Consider the following 17,540-nt stretch of genomic DNA (forward strand, 5'->3'; position numbering starts at 1 on the left):
GCTCAAAGAAGCTTCATTGAGGTTCCAGGCTCGAACATTATACCTCAAATTCTTTTTCTACTTTATTCGGATATCGTTTATCAAAGGCTGCAGACGTTATCCTTACTGGCTATTCATCAAAGTTTGTTGTTGTTAACTTTTGATTCACCTTTGAGGAAAACGTTACAACGTCATTTTGACTTAGGATGGCAGAAATCCACAATTTACCGACATTTTTAAAGATGTCTTGTGGCGATGCGAGATGAGAACAATTAGTAGTAGTGAATTTAACGTTTCTTCTATACCGCAACCAACCGCAATGAATTCTATTCTGCTCTTGAAGCATCTTTTCGGAAAGAATCCGAAAGAAGCGCCCCACGCTGTCGATTCATCATACGCACCGAAATGTATAATTACTGTCATAGAGGAACGACGTATGATCGTATCAGCGAACGTCATCTGATTCAGAAAACGTTTGCATCACCTTCCGCATAAGATATTTGTTTGATAGTTAGAAGAAAGCGGCGAATTCGATGATGCTTCGCATCCAGATGACATATGTCTTATGACACACACGAATGTCGAATGATTGAGGAACTAGCTGAATTAAAGTCTTGTGATTTCGTCGAATCATCCTCGATCGAGGAGCGTGGATTGATCGTATCATCGATAATTTTTGCACATCCAGACCCATTAGGTGTTATCTTATGTGCTAAGGTTCTTCACTAACTTTTCTCTCCTCGATAATTATCACCTCACTATCTCTTTTCTATGAGCTGTAGGAGTTTTGGATGCTAATATGATTTTCTCTTCGTTTGTTGTTCTACACCACACCGCACCCACCTCCTCCTCCTCAACAAGTGGTGTTCGTACGCAAAGAAGACGGTAGCTGTGCGACGTCATCGACGCTCCCGCCCCTCCTCGTCTGTTTTTGGGTTCATTGCGACTTGTTTATAGTACAAGCGGGGGGACGAGTGCAGCGCGTACAGCCCGAACGTCCCGCCCATTCGCCAGCGTTCAACGGACGAACGAACGTCGGAACTGAGCGACCAGCTCGCACAGCTCACCTATCTCTTCTGATCATGCATGACCTTAGCTCATAAAATCAATCCCGTTCTATAAGCTGCTGCTCAATCGTACGATCCATCCTCGCTTTCTTCCTCGGCACTCATTCTCTTGCTGGGATTTGGCTAAGAATTCGCACGGCACCTACTTCCCTTCAGGTTTTATAACATGCTGTCCTTTTACCTAATACTATTACACTTTTTGGTTTTGAGTTTTTTTTAAAGTCTGAAGTGGCTAATTTACTCGTTCACTACGCTCAATTCTTTTCGGATCTTTTTTTTTCAAACATCACGTCACACGTAAAAATTACATCATTCTAATAACGATCAATACGCGATGCACCATCTCTTTTTTTCCTCTCTTTCCTACCGATGACTCCTACTACAAACTGTTTCTGTTTCAGAAGGATCTCGACGATCCTCATTCTCTTCCTGTGCAGATTCTCCAGGCACCTCTACAGCTAGTATGGACGGTGAACCAGCAAGAAAACAGGTAAATGTACTTTCTTTTCATTTTCATCATTCGCAAAGTCTTCTCGCTATCATCGGCTCGTAAACATTCGGGGATTCATCCGTAAAATATCGGTCATATGATGAGGAGCGCTAATAACAAACAACACGTAATGGTTCGAATGAACTGTGGTTGATTTTTCATCCCGTTATCGCTCTGTCTAACTGGCATATCTCTGCGAACGTTTTTCCCCAATATGTTCTCAATCTAACGATGCTATTACGGCCCGAGTTTTTATTAGGAGCAGAAAAAAAAGACTAACCGCTGACTCGTACCTTTGTCATTGAAGTTCAACTGAGGTCGCCAGATTTATGCCCATGTTCAGGGACTGAGGATTGTCTTTTTGATGTGGTTTCATGTCGCTAAACAGCTCCATGATTGACGTTACGAAACGTCAAGAACAATTATTTTTGCTGAGCGCTATATTTATTCTCCAGAAATGAAGGTTCAAAAATCAACTACCACTTCCTCTTTCAATGGAACGATTAGGGGCGTGATAGCTTAGAAATAGACTTGAATAATTTAATTCGTGGATTTTAATCCTACTCATACTCAATAGCCTGAGAAAAGAAAAAAAACTAGAAATTATCTACTAGATAGATTTTGTCCTGGGTCTAAAAGTGCACATTCAACTCGAAGGACATTCGCCTCAGGACCAAATGGTTCCTTACTTGACAATTTCACTTCCTGATCGCTTGTCTCAAGACTAATTTTCAATGGAAAATTTGTGTTTGCTTAAGTGAGATCACCCTCGGATACCACCAACGACGTACATACGTAATCCACAAAAAAAGTGACTGTGAAGAGATTTATTTATTTTGATGACCATTTTTATTTGTGCTTTGAAGTTTTAGTCAACTAAAAGTTCACTTGCTGTCATGAACGCATGATCGAAATGATCTCTTCTCGAATACGTGCCTATCTCCGAATGGACCCGGAAGCGCATATTTTTCATTTATTTATTCAAGGGAATCCAGTTTTTCTTTTGCACCATATACAGCCGAGATATATATGAGATTTTTCTGGTGATCTCTTCAAAGTGAACAACATCATCGTGCACGATAGGAGAGTGCACCGTAATCAAAATGTTTTGCACTAACTGTCAGAATGCACTTAATGTCGAGTAATCGTCGAAGGGTATTGAGTTGTAATTGATTTCAGGAGGGAATTCATCCACAAGGCACCATAAAACATCCTGAAAAGAAACTCTCATTTTTGAAGTATTTCCAGCTTTTTTTATTCAAAGATTATAGAAAGTAGGCGAATCGATGGAATTTTTTTGAAGAAATTGGTGACATGATCAGTGGTGGTAGCATCAGATTCTCAGAAAAGAGCGATGCACATTCGAAGACGTTAGTACTGTATGGATGTACTGTATGGATGTGTGGATGTCGTTAGTCCCCGTCAACAAATAGTTTGTGGTAACGTTTCACTTGTCGCCGCAGGGGAAAAAAAGAGAAAATTTGTTGCACTTTAGCAAATCAAATATTACCAAATAATACGGTCGGCGTTCGGCGCTACGATGAACGCTACGTTTCATATCGCGTACGGTGTTCTGATAGTTTTACTGTTACTCCGCCGATCCCACAGCTCCATTTTTGCCACCGAAAATTGTCGCCAGCGCTCCGCGGACAAATCTATGTTCAGTCATGTATTCATAGAGTGCAAACGATCGCTCAGCGTTTTTTTTTTCTCCCCCTTCTTTCAAATGAAGAGAGAGCGTGTTTTTTTTTGTTCCCTGAATACGCCATTCGAGCGCTTCCAAGCGATCGCAATGAACCTTCTATAATCGTTGTGGCTCCATTTAAACGACTCCACCACACTCCTCATCGCTCCCATAGCGCCATAAATTTAGACACACAGCGAACGGGCTGTACACTCCATTCCAAGGGGTCAATTCGAAATTCACTTAAATTTCTCATTGTCGCATATTTTCACCTGCACGTCACAATAGATTAAAGGTAGTGAAGTGAAGAGCGATAAATCCAAGTCCACGTTGATGTCCTTAAACACAATAAAAATGAGTTCAAACTCAAAGTCGGAGGAGGGCAGTCCTCTTTAAAGACGGTCGGCTTTCAAAGTGCACAGCTCCATGCCTCGACATCGAGAAGAGCATCTGCATAGGCTCTCCTCTCGTCTATCGCTTCTGAGCTCATCTTCTGAATTCGCCTAGATATGATGCACCCGATGACCTCCAACTATCACTTGATCAGGGGGTTAGATCCTATCTTATCCCCGAGGAGGAGGTGGTTTTCCATTTCCCGTCGCCAGTGGGGAGGTAGAAGCGCTACACGGGCATCATCTTCCCCTCTCCTATCGAATACACCTAGAATAGTGTGCGCACGTGCTGAACGGCAACGCGCTCTTCCAAGAGCGGCACACAAACGCGATGTTTATAGTGCATTCTGAAGAATTGACGAAGAGATGGAGCGGCGCCGCACAAGAGATCGCGTGCTTTACGGAGTTTTTCTGACGTTCTACTCGCCTGCATCTCTCCTCTCTCACTAAGCGATCAAAAATCCTGCAAAAGTGCAAGAATACAAACAGTTAGAAAATCAAAGAGATAGAAACTTGTCTAAGTGGGGAGGGGGGATCTTAAGAGTATGGAAATGTTCATGGGTTGTTCTCCATATCAATGTCAAACTTTTTAATCACAAAATCTACCGTACCACCACGATGACACAATCTTTGAATTTTCATCAACACAACGTATTGTCGTTGTCTGCGAAATTTTCTTCTTTTTTTTTTCTGGGAAAAGCGAATGAACTTTCATTTATGTGCACGGCAAATGCATAAACAACACGTGAAACGGGATTCATTGGAATGCACTTTCAGGACTTCTTTTTGCCTTTGAATAATCTCTCTGTTGTTTTCAGAGTTCTTCAACACGTACTGGCCTCGAGGGACGTAGCATGTCGCTAGGAGCAATGACCGTAATGTCGTACGATATTTGGAAAGCTAAATGTGCGGCTGAAAAGAAACGACTTGAAGCGGAAGGGAAAAGCAGTGAGCTGAAAATCGACGACGACCAGCCCAGTTCATCGCCGCCAGCTCGTAAACGTGCCCATACGTTTGTTGCTCGGGTAAGTTTCACGTCATTTTCTGAAATACGGAAATAATACGGCAAGGATTCATATAACGGTAGATAATTATATGTCTTGTGGAGGCAGTAAAGAGTGGGTTGTAAGGTGGTGTTAGAAAAAGTAAAGGGTGAAACTTACGACGATCAAACGTCATGCTGTTATCAAAATACTGTAATAAATGTAGGTTGCATCAATTTTTTTTGAATGCAAACTTCTTTTTGCCCCAAGAACGAATCGCTTGTAGAACATCTTCCTTTCGACAACAACTTTTGCCAATCCAGATCTTAAGCTGAATGCAATAATTGCCGGAGGCCTCAAATCCTAAAAGCGCTACGCGTTCAACATCGAGCACCGCCTACAGAATGTTAATTTCAAATAGCGTTTTGGCTTTTTCTCTGTTAAAAGAAACTTTTTCCGCTACAACAAAGTCCCCTGCATCCAGGAGCTCTGGAAAAGAAATGACGACATTCTGTAAGCTGTCCAATTCGTGCTACTCTTCACTTCCATTTCTTTCTTTCTACTCGTAGCACTCGAACGGGTTCAAGTCCAGATGGTGTCGCCGATTCCGATAATCGTCCGACTCTCCGGGGTCGATCGAGGGTTCATAGGACGTTTTTTTTTCCCCGTGGCTCGACTATCGAGACACTATTCATATGCAGGAGTGCATCGGCAACAAAACGTTAGGATTAAGTGTGTATGTGGATGTGGTGGTGTGCGTGCACTTTTTATGCGACTATTTGCGTGCGGCGCACTTTTCGCTGTCGCCGTCGCAGCCGCAGCCTCGCAGGCCTCACACTCCGTCAGTGTGTTTTCGTGGACTCGCTGATCTTGACGGGCGGTGCCGCACGCGGCGCTTTTTGCAGCCGCCTGCGCGACGCGCCAACGAGACACACGCGCTTTGCACTTTACGCAAACTCCTCATGGACTTTGCTGCCGAGACGGCGGCGGCGGCAGCAGCAGCGGTGAGAGTCCACGATAACAACACTCCCTCCCTTGCACACTTTCGCTTAGGTTTCGTGTCAGGGTGCTGTTTGCGATGAGAAACAAAAATAAAATCTAAGGATGTTCTTATCGGAAATGTTAAAGTGTTCGCGGAAGCACGAGGGTCACAAGCGCAGTGCATTCGGTCATGCCAAAAGACGCAGAAACTGTGAGAGGAACGAAACAAATTCCATGAGACTGTGTGAGTGAGACTCCCTAATTAAATCATTCCAAAAAAAAAGATGGCAGCCACCGAGTATCTGTCAACATACCATGATGTCATCCCGCGAAAGTTAAACCTTTTTTGTTACAGGATGAACCTAAAGAAATTCCAAAAGTGTCACCTCCGAATGCAAAGGAGAAGAAGGGGCGCTACATACTTCTGCCCACTATCCCGGCTGTGAAAGTTTTTGTTGGAGAGGTAAATAACTTATTTTGTTAGAAATAGGAAGATATGAAAGCAGATAACTGCTACAACTTCCATCGAAATGTGGTACACTGATCAACGCATGATTTCAGGATGCTCCTGCCATAGTGCCCACCGAACCTTCCAGTATCCCACTTGAGACATCCGTTTCAACCACGGCAGCTCCAACCACCGTCCCAGCACTTTCCGTGGCTCCAACTCTGCCTCTTCAAAACACTCTTCCGCGTCCGAGTCCAATAGCTGTCACCGCTCCGAACTTCTTCAACCATCTGTCGAATGTGACGCCTGTGGCGCCAGTTGCTCCCACTTCAACCACTTCGGCTTTCGGTGCCGGTCTTACCGCCGACCAACTACTCGCAAGCCTTCTCCCATCCAGTATGCTACTTCAGAACGCTGGACTACTCCAGCAAAATGCGCTGGCCGGTTTGCTGGGATTAGCCGCCGCGCCAGCTCTTGCTCCACCGCCAACATCCTGTGCCAGTGATGTTTTAGCGTTGTTGCGAGCTCAACAATCGGCACAATTGGCAGCCGCGTTGGCTGCTCCTGCCAAAAACTCATTACTTCCCTCAAGCACCCCGGATGACCTTATACAATCACTACTCGCACAAACCAGGCAGCCAATTTTTTCTCATAGTCTTTAAGAGCTGCTCAACTCACTCGAATGAGTTCACCATAATAAAGGGTGCACAGAGAATAATTTCTGGCCGTATATCTTCTGCTCTGACCCTGATTGAATAATTCCCGGTTTTCCCAGATCAATGATGGGATGGGACATGGATGCATCGTTGACGGATTACTACAACTAGAGCAGCGCACAGGGTCCTTGCGCTTGACTGCTGTGTCGGTCGGTGTAGTGTGGAATATCGATGCAATCATGGAAATAAGTCTAGAAATTTTTCAGTCATTTCTGTAAAAATAAAAAAAAGCAAAAAAACCATCACCGACGACATCACCGTTCATGCCCATCATTGAAATGGTCGCCTCTATCACTTCCTACATATATGTATGTGTGTATGTGTTTTTTTTTTCTTAAATATACGGGTATACCATGCGTTAGAGAAGCTAGATGTAAACTCATCACCACACAACTGGCTTCATTATTTGTTTACGTCCCTGATGTGCTGTCACTTTATTGGTCAAAGCTTTGTGTGTGTTTGTGTGTACGTTTTCCTACATTTTTTTTCCAGTGTTTTCGATGTGAATTCCAATACATTCTTTCATAACTGTTAATGCGAAGTCAGGTTTTTGTTTTTTTTTCTCTTTTCATATTTTTTCTCTTTACATAAACACATAGCAAATTCATTGTTTCCCGTAATAACTGTTCGATTTTTGATCCTTTCAATGATGAGCTTCGTTGAAGCTCTGATAACGTGAATATATATGTATGTAAATGTTACCGTAGTCGTAGTGTTGTAACGAAAATACTCGTTCAATAATTGTAAGTAAAATTCTTTTCTGGATGTACTCGATTTTTGTGACTGTGATGTGATCTACACAACTTTCGACGCAATGCGGTCCCCGTGAGAACATTTGCATTTGCGGTTGTGTAGTAGCTGTTGCGTCCTCATCGAGAATCGACAAAAGTACACCGCAACGTAGCACGCAGCGTACAGCGTACGTTCTACGTCGCACGTGCTACATACGTTCCCCGTATCGATCTGTTCGAGAAATTTTTTTTTGTTCATGTCAAAGCAAACTTCTTGATTTGATTTGATTTGATTTTTTTTGAATGTGCACACTTTTCCCATTTGATTCGTCGTTGATTTTTCAATTCATATATGGGATCTGTTGTTTTCTGTTGTGCAAATTGTGTAAAGAAATAAATTGATGAAATCAAAAATGTTTTATGAAAAATTGAACTACTGGTCATGTTTACTCTGTGTACATCCACGGTTTCAGTGCTGTGATGTCTCTTATTTTTTCTCTACAAGGCAAAGGCGATTCGTTCCAGGAAGGAAAATAATAAAAATAATAAACAAGGTAGGAAAAAATGACTAATATCGGTTGTTAGAAGACGATTATAATGATAGTTAAGGAAGTTAAGGAATACAATACTTCCCGAAATAATCATTTTTACATGAAACCCACACACCACAAAAAAACACATAAAAATTTATCACTTCCATAGTCCATGAATTTAGACGCGATGAATCTGATAAGGGTAAAGTCGAAGATGTTGGCGATTTTTCAGTCTTCTATACTTTTTTTCCTTTTCCCATGGATATGGTGAAGGCGACGATGAGTGACGATGTGGCACAGAAATTTTCCCAACAGTTCATAAATTACTGGACTCGTTTCTTTGAAATCTTTTCTAACATCTGCTATTTTGTTACGAACACTGCGAAATGTCGCCAAAAATCTATCTAGTAGATAATTTCTAGTTTCTAGTTAGCATAGCCTGAGGTGATCGATGGAAGAGACCTTTCCGAAACCCCAAACTTCCGCATTGTCAGCAAATCCAGGATCAGGATATCAAAGAAATGCAGCCACGCGAAATTATCAATCAATAGTAATCATTCCTTGTTTCCTTTCCAATTTTATTCACCCGGCTTTCCCTTATGTACGATTTTTCTCCGTAGTTTGGAAAAAAAAACATATCTTAGTTTTAATTGATTTCCTTGAGCTGTAGCCAAGATTGGTATTGATCGTCTTTTGATCTCTTCTTGATTCAAAGACAGTCGAACATGGGCAAAAAACCTATCATTGTAACTTTTCTTTTTTTCAACGTAGAAAAAACTCTTGTCTTATGAGGATTATCAGGAAATATGTTGTAAATGTTCCCGAAATGAAACGAAATGATCCAGAAGAATGAATGAAAATAACTTTCAAACGCGTTCATCGACTGGAATCAGCAGAGTTTAATATGTACAGGAAAAACATTTGCGGATGTTTGCTGAACGATTACTGTTTTGTTCGGGTACAGTTCATATTGATGTATGTATGTATGTACAAAATGAAGGGTATACATCCTCGATACGTTCACAATGTGCAGGATTATATTATTATATCTATTATTATTATATCTATATTATTATATCTATATTATTATATCTAATTATTATATTATTTTTTACTATTATATTATTATTATTATTATATTATTATTATTATTATTATATCTCATCACTAGCTACTTTTTTTTCTTACTGTACATACAATGTTCTTTTGCCTCTCTCTCCCTCCTGTGTTGTTTAGTAACAACAACAACTCGAGAAGGACAACGGAAATCACAAGATGGGCGTGGGAGTGGGGAAGTCATAAGATTCTTTTTAAGTGTTTGTTTATGTGGTGTATGAAGTTGTTATGAAAATTGAATGCCTATTACTTACCGTATTTCTATGCACTCCTTTGCACGATTCTGGAAGTATATTTGAGGGGTTTGATTGGTATTGGAAGCAGTGTAAATCCAGAAATATCCTTATATACAGTCTCAGAGTCTCGAAAAGGCCAACGGAAATCACAAGATGGGCGTGGGAGTGGGAATAAGACTGACAGAAAACTGTGACGGGAGATGAAGTGTTCGATGTCGATCAATTCCCGAGACACAATTCGACTTTACTTTAATGGCATCACCCCACGAATCTGAGGTGGTACGGATTTCAGGTGGAATATCCGTATACGGGGTCGTAGATTATGGAGATGGGGGTGGTTCCGCTCATCTCTCCCTGCATCACTGCAAATAGTCGCCTCCAGAATGCTGTTTTGTGTCAGACGCCATCTATTGCTGTGGCCCCACCCCTTGCCCCGCCTCCGCCCTGCGATTCGTCGAAAATCAATTCGAACTGCCCTGATAGGTGGTAACGGACGCAGCGCGTGCAAGGGTGGCGCGCTGCAATAGAAGGCATCGTACAAAACAGCATTCAGGGGCCGGCTGCTTGCAGTGATTCAGGGAAAGATGAGCGGAATCACCCCGATCTTCATAATCTACGACCGCATACTCCACCTGAAATCCGTACCACCTCAGATTGGTGGAATGATGCCTTTAAGGATGTATAAGCCTTATACCAACGCGTATACGCGGTCCATGGAAAGATGTGCTGGGGTCTAACCGCTATAACAAGTCAATTTATTTATCCTCTCAATTGAGTATCATTGTAATTTATTCGCTACGGGCGGGATGAATGGCACCGTAGCGATTATTCCGCGTAGGAATCCACCACATCGGCAGAGTTATAACCTCCTCGAACCTTCCCCTACAATCGCTTCTTACCGTATGCGATATGCAAAAAAATAATCCCTCGAACGCTCTAAATACCCTGTACATACTGTTAGTTACTGTTTTTAATGGTTACCTAACATCGTTCAAGAATTCCAGAGGGAACCTTGTCTCTGCCACAAAAAAACGAATGTTGTTGTTGTTGTTTTAAACTACAATCTTTCATCGAACGGGGGAAAAAAGAACTTTGTTTGTCTATTTGCGAACACATTGACAAGAACATTGTATTGTTTTCATAAAATCTCTGTTCATATACATTCAACGTGATAAATTCCAGAAAAGTCTATATTAGTTGGAAATTCATCAGTTTTTCCTACGCTTTAAATTGTATTGTGATATGTCCCATAATGATACAATATTATTTGGCATAAAATAGTTGAATGCGCTTTGCTGTTAGGAGAATCCGATTCCATTCATTGCACTATTTCTTATATTTCCTGTAGAAATGTTCTATTTAACTTATTTTTACTCTTTTAGTATTATAATATTTATTTATAATAATATTTAATAATATTTTTGTTTATAATAATATTTAAAATTTTACTCTTTTTTAAATATATGCTCGCTAAATTAGCACCATAGCGACAAAACAAAATGGATTCTCTCTGTGCTTTAAATCGCTTCAGGGAAAAAAGAGTCGAATATCCACCACGTCTAGCCCTAATCTCTCCTTTTTTCATTTTCTTTTTTTTTTTTCTTCTACAAGACGTGCCGTTCTTGAAGACGACAAATGAAAATAAGTGCATGTCTTAGAGATACACGAAGCCTCGGAGAAAATGAAGGTTTTTATGTTACGTTCGTCTGCTTTCCGGGTGACCGAAAAACACGTGATTTGAAAATTGCTTTCGATGTGACATTTTTGTACGTTTTCTCTTTGTAGATGTGCTTATTTTGCATAACTAATGAATTAAAGAAACGATGAACGGATGAGAAGAACATGTCACACGACTTCATGTGTATCATAGATTTCCTGGCTCCACTTTGAAAGAATTCTTTTCCGTTCCTCTTCTTCCTAAGAGAAGCCCAACGATGACTAGAAGTGGAAAAAAATCGAAAAAATTTCTCGAAGCTCGGCCTACAGTCGATTCAAACATATTTACATTTTACGACTTCATAAAAATCTTCGCATCTTTTTTCTTTTTTTGCTGAGGCAACAAAAAATTTCTTATAAAATAAAAAGAAATAAAAAAATATAATAAATATAATAAAAAATAACAAAATTAATAAAAGTATAAAACAGAGCGGGTGCTAAAATTTGGATAACATTAAAAATTTTTATTTGTCTCTAAGAACATCACCATTAAAGGTAGATTAGTAAGGCAGGTAGATGTGTACTATCTTAGTATTTTTTAAAAAAAAAACACCATTTTGTCTTCTTAGATTGTATTTCGATTTTTTTTTAAATCTTCTAGTGCAATCTATTCAAACATAAACTAATAATAAACAGTTTGTTGTTGACGAATTTATCCAGTTTTCAACTCGAATTCGAAATGGCCCTCATGACTTTCATGACCGTGCTTGGGTCACGTTGTGGTTTTCGAGGCCCAGCCGATGTATTATTTCAAAGTACCTACCGTTCTGGACAAATTTTGTGCCAATTTGTTATCCTCGCAGAGATGAGAGGTAGTATTTGGTTATGGCCGCAGTCGAACCATCAATTAGACGAAGTGACGACCTTTTACCACTACACTGCATCCATCCTATATGATTTGGGAAGAGAAGTTAACTGTTGAGAAATTACTGCGAGAGCTCAAGAAGTTTTGAGAAAATTCTCGTAATTCTCTTAGCTATCGGTGGTAGAGGGACCTCCTTTTTTCTAAGAGTGACTAGAAATGGATAGAAATCATAAGTATACCTTGGAAACTACGGTGTTCAGCAAGGAAGGGGTTTCAAAAACACTATTTCTTATTATTTTCAATCCTTTGACACATTCCTTCTCATTGGGACAGAGACGCCCATGGAATACCCTCCCATAATAACAATTCCTCCTACGTTATTGGTATGGGATCTACCGTTACTAGTTTTTTATTCGAGTTAGTGTACGGATGGGGCTCACAAAAAAAGTGCACTTTTGAAAACCAGTGAATCAATTGAGTTGAAAATTGAGAGGAAAAAATTGTTGTTTCGGGTAAGTAAACGAGAAAAATACTGCGCTCCTGATACCGAACAATTTCGTGACCATTGAACATAAACTTTCGGATGATGTTTCTTTTATGACTCTGAAATAATCGTTGAAGAAGTACAACTTTAAATACCTCGTCGAAGCACTTGACATCATTTCGCCTTTGATATTTACAACATTAGTCCAGAATTGTAGTAAACATGTTATCGGATTTCATGTAAGACATTAAAAATAGTGTTTAAGGTGCATTTACTTTACTTTAGTATACCTTGCACGAGAATGCTTTGTTTTTAACATTTACTACTCTTTTTTATAGTTAAAAAAGTTTTTTGTATAGTTGTTTTTTTTTGTTTTTAAAGTATTTAAAGTGGCTGTATTTTTTAAAGGTCGATTTTTTGAAGGTGATGTTCGGAGAAATTTTAGATGTGTTGTGTTCTTGCCAATGTAAGTTTCTGGACAAAGATGGAAAACACTCGCAAAAAAAATCCAGAAATTAGATGGTTAAGGAACATCAGAACGAAATACCTGATGTTCCCCGACGTTGCGACTCTTTACACCTTTACGAAAGTAGGAATAAAGTAACGTAAACTTGATTAGTAATGAAATAATGAACCTCCAGTTATCATCGTTCCTTCATACCGTCACTTCCACGGACGTAAACACCGGATAAACCATAAACTGATCAAGGATTATGATCAATCTGAATCTGGATCTAAAGATTGTGTTTCTTATTTTTGTTGTAATATCTCAAAGCTGGAACTTTGTTCAATAGTGGGAAGAAAACGACATGTAACGGAATTCGTGAAAAAAAATTATTTTTCTAAATATTGTAGAATTTCTGACATGTGCTTGTGGTGGTGGTGGCAAAGTATGTGAAGTCCAGTCATAACGACATGAACAACGGGCAGTTGCGCAAGCGGCTGCGCCTGAAGCAGCGCGATGGAGCGCAGCGGTTCGGATCGTGTAAGGATCCTCGCCCGCCGTCGCCCATCTCTGCAGTTCACCATGGTCCCACCTCAATTCCAACAGCTACGCGCTCCACCACACCGCTTCGAGTGCAGCCGCCTCTACGCAACTGTCCGTGCTCCACCTGAAATCCATAGATCACCTCAGATTCGTGGAGTGATGCCTTTAAGTGGCGCGGCGGCGTGCCCGACCACAAGCTACACTCCACAGTGGCGCTATGTTGTGTTGTGATGTTGTGCGAGTAAACACGTGCCCGGTGCATAGAAAGATGAGGAAAATTAGTGCATGTTACCCTCCAGGAACGCGTACACTGGTCCGATTGGAAAGGAGCCAATTCACATATAAAACCCCAAAGGCGAACAAATGCGGCACTATCCATAGTATTAGGTTAACATAAAACCTTATGCCACAAATATTTAACGACGCTCCCAGCTTCTCTGACGTATTATCCTCAAATGCCTGACCATTGATGAGGTAGATTTTGGACGAAATCAATGCAGAATATTAAAATTTGAGAAAAAAACGGCGGGAACATAGTTGCCAACCTAATATTTCGTCAACTTTCCTACGATACGGATATATACGTCCCAAACGCTAGAGGGGTTAAGTTGACAATTTGGCGCCAATGTGCGGATATCTTTGATCCAATGATTTGACGGACTATATTATAAAAAATTGCAGCAAGAAGAGGTATAAGTTTGTTCGCTGAGGACGCTTAGAATATTCAGAAAATCCCGAAATCCTTACGAAAAACAAGGAAAATCCTAGAAAGGCTAGCAGAGCACAGCGAAATCGAAAAATCAAGATATCGTGCGGGTTTGCTCAGAGATTGGCTGAGGTGTGCGAGTAGGAAGGTTTTCAACGCTTTGGCATCGATTGAAAGCGATCACACATAGGGCAGTGATCTTTTACGATGATCCTTACGGAATGATCCACAATCACAATGAACCCATGGGGATGAAAAAGTTCGACTTTAGTTGGATAATATTGTTATGGATTTGGAATGGAATTATGGAATATGGATATTGTTTTTTTCATCGGAGCAGAGGGCAAGGATTGTTAATGATTCTTAATTTTAGCGAACATTTTGGTGTCATCCTCCTCCTGAGAGCCTGGAGAAGGAAATGAGGAGGCTGAGGCCATGAAGAGTGCCCTTGAGGCACATGCAACGCATCCTTCCAAGCATCTCATCACAAAAAAAAAAGTTAATTAGCACAAAAATTAAGAAAGAAACTGGACCGGAGCACTAAATTAGCGTCCACATCAAGATCGTGTAGTCGGATAGTCGTGCTGTTGACTAATATTAGTTCCGTTACTAGTAAGATCCGTGCCACACAAATTCTCAACCCGTTGCTGAAAACTCGCAGTGGTCGCGGTCAGGTCATAGGTGGCAGAGATCCACTGCTTACGGATCAAACGGATGGTCATCACGGGCGCGCTGCGACGAGCTCCAAATGGTGTCGATCGTCTCGAATTTACTATTTTGTTTAAATGTACTTTAAGTCATATGCAATATTTTTCTGTTCGATTTCCATTCGGTGGAGAGCGTAGATCGATTTCGTCCATAATCTACCTCATCATTGATCAGGCATTTGAGGATAATAGATCAGAGAAACTGGGAAGCCTACCTTGTGTTCAGCCTAGGGGCCATCCATACGGCATGGCAAAGCGCGAAATCGTAGCTCGCTGAACATTCTGGATAGCTGCCAAAATCTCATAAATTAACTGAAAAGAGCCGTGGTACTTCTTTATCAACAACAGGATGGTCCTGCACCATAAGCCTGATCCACGAGTTTTGATCTATGCCTATGGTCCGCTCCACTAGCGGGACAAATCTACTCCCACTGCATACCACTAGCACCACAGCCATATTTAATTATTTACTATTATTATTTATTTACAGGTAATTTTAAAGATCTACAGTCCTCTGGTTCAGTTCTTGATCCATTTTACCATTGAGTGGTGGTAACTCCTGCTGTGACTCCTGTCCTCCTGTTGTTGTGGTCTTTGGGAGGATGCCCTGCTTGTTTTTCTTTATTTTATACTCCGATTAATTTGATAACGTCAAAAGTTTTGCCTAAATAAAAATAAAGTATTTTTTACCATTTTTTCGCGCAATGCTGCAGTTAGCACTGAAATAAATAAATCACAAATAAACAATAAACAATTAAATGAGCAATCACTACATTTGGATTAAATTCTAATTGGATGCGTGGTTGTCAGATAATTCTAGTTCACTTTCATTGGAGACTATTGACCTTTCTCTATTTATTACCTATTTATTTCGAAGAATGAATAAATCGAGATGAATGTGGTTTTTTTTTGGAATTTTCTATGAATTTAACTGCATACCACTTCGTAATCGATATTCATTTTTTTTTTGTGAAATGCTTGATTTTCTGTATAATTTCTGGGTTCTTTGGTAAGGTCTGAACGAAAAAATGATCATACACAATTAATATGAAAAATGCTCAAATTACGACATATTTTTCACGACTTTAGGCTGCCTGCGGAGTTCAGAGCCGCGCGGGCGGCGCGGTTCGGCGGCTCTTCTCTTCGATGAGTGTTCACAACCGTGCGCGCTCAATAACCATCAAACCGCAGATCCGCCAGACCGCTCCGCCCGCGCGGCTCTTAACTTTGCAGGTAGGCTTAAAGGCACCTACGAATCTGAAGTGGTACGGATTTCAGGTGGAGTATTCTTATACGGGGTCGTAGATTATGGAGAGGAGGTTATTCCACCGGAAGATGCGGCGCCGCACAAGGCTGGCGCGCTCCAATCGACCTCCTTGTAGAAAATAGTGCGCCAGAACGCTCGAAGCCGTATCTTCCAGGCCGCTTTTTACGGCAGTTAGGAAGAAGTGGACGGAATCACCCCCTAGAATCCATAGTCTCCCATCCCGTATACGAATACTCCACCTGAAATCCGTACCACCTCAGATTCGTGGAGTGATGCCTTTAAACATAAAACAGAATTGAAAAAAAAGGAGAAATTGGAAAATTATAAAGAACTAATGGCGCGCTACTGCGAAACAACGTATGCAACGCCGTTCTCACGTGCTCCGTAAGAAGAAACCCCATTTCCCACGCTGCCGTTTTACACGATATTATGGAGGAACTGATGGCATGGTTGCCCTCAAACTCGTAATCCGTATATCTCTATATTTGCCTATAGAGGGAATATTGTCAGTGCTTTTAAATTACCTTAAAATTAAAAATGAAGAGAAATACCTTTTTTTGCATTACAAAGTACATGTTTTGAATCTAATTTCTCTGTCTCATGTGGGAATCGAAAATCTGTTTACTGTTCTGTTCTGCACTGGTGCTGATAATGTTATAAGAGGAATGACGTCAACTGTTCCAACTGTCTTTAAACACAAAACAGATAAAGTGTTCGGGTGATGATCAATCAGTCACGGAGGGATTCACCAACATCTCCGGCTTCAAATTGAATTAACTCAAACTTGTAAGCATATTTGAGGTCTGCAGAATCCTGGTCCAATCCATATATTCCATGAGTGTCCTTATTCTCTTGCAGAAACCTCGAGTATCGAGGTTTATCAAGCCCGGATGGACTAAAGATTTAGGAGGAAAGGGTTCAGCTAGGAGAAAAAAAATTGTACAAAGTTGAGCAAACACCAGCAAAAAGTCCTTGTTTTATTTCTCTGATTTTCATCTGACTAAAGATTTGGCTTTGGAGAGTCTCCAAGCAGGGGCGGGCGGAAGAAGTATGTAGGGCCTCAGGGCCTCTTAACACTAGGCTGCCCATTTCACATATCCGAACCCTATATGAGCGAGATTTTTTATTTATTTTCGGCATCATTGGGATAATCACTAGATTTAGGTGAAACCGACTTCGCTACACTCGTCCAAGAAATACAAATGATAAATAAAAACCCTGTAGCATAGTGGATTTCAGGCGAAAAAAAAAAATGTCGCCAGTCATCCGGAAATATGTAGCTACTTTTCAAACTGGCTCCTTTCTATCTACTGGTGTATTCCAGTGAAGGTCATATGGAATTACTCTGTTCCAACCATCTCCCTGTAACTACGGCATGGACCCGACAGCCCCCCCCCCCTACCCTGGGTAGAATTGGGTTCTTCAAAGAAAAAAAAACCTAATGCTCTTCGTGGCCCACGCGAACGGGGAAACCATTAGGATCGGAATCCTCTCACCGGCGATCAGCACGA

At 40.9% G+C, this 17,540-nt stretch overlaps 1 protein-coding gene across 2 annotated transcripts in view; it reads left to right on the forward strand.

Moving 5' to 3' along the window:
* Nucleotides 1-6,686, forward strand: part of RB195_000097 (uncharacterized protein) — a gene marked incomplete at both ends in the record, with an annotated part of 30,975 nt that extends 24,289 nt beyond the window's left edge. Inside the window, 5 exons of one of the 2 annotated variants that reach the window (XM_064196246.1) lie at nucleotides 1,076-1,202; nucleotides 1,448-1,536; nucleotides 4,431-4,637; nucleotides 5,932-6,039; nucleotides 6,138-6,686. In XM_064196246.1, the coding sequence (XP_064052126.1) occupies nucleotides 1,076-1,202; nucleotides 1,448-1,536; nucleotides 4,431-4,637; nucleotides 5,932-6,039; nucleotides 6,138-6,686 (1,080 nt within the window). The remainder of the gene's footprint in view (nucleotides 1-1,075; nucleotides 1,203-1,447; nucleotides 1,537-4,430; nucleotides 4,638-5,931; nucleotides 6,040-6,137) is intronic. The other variant, XM_064196245.1, reaches the window with a different exon arrangement.
* Between the last annotated feature and the right edge of the window lie 10,854 nt (nucleotides 6,687-17,540).

Source organism: Necator americanus, chromosome IV (assembly GCF_031761385.1).
Source record: "Necator americanus strain Aroian chromosome IV, whole genome shotgun sequence".
Classification (NCBI taxonomy): Eukaryota; Metazoa; Nematoda; class Chromadorea; order Rhabditida; family Ancylostomatidae; genus Necator; species Necator americanus.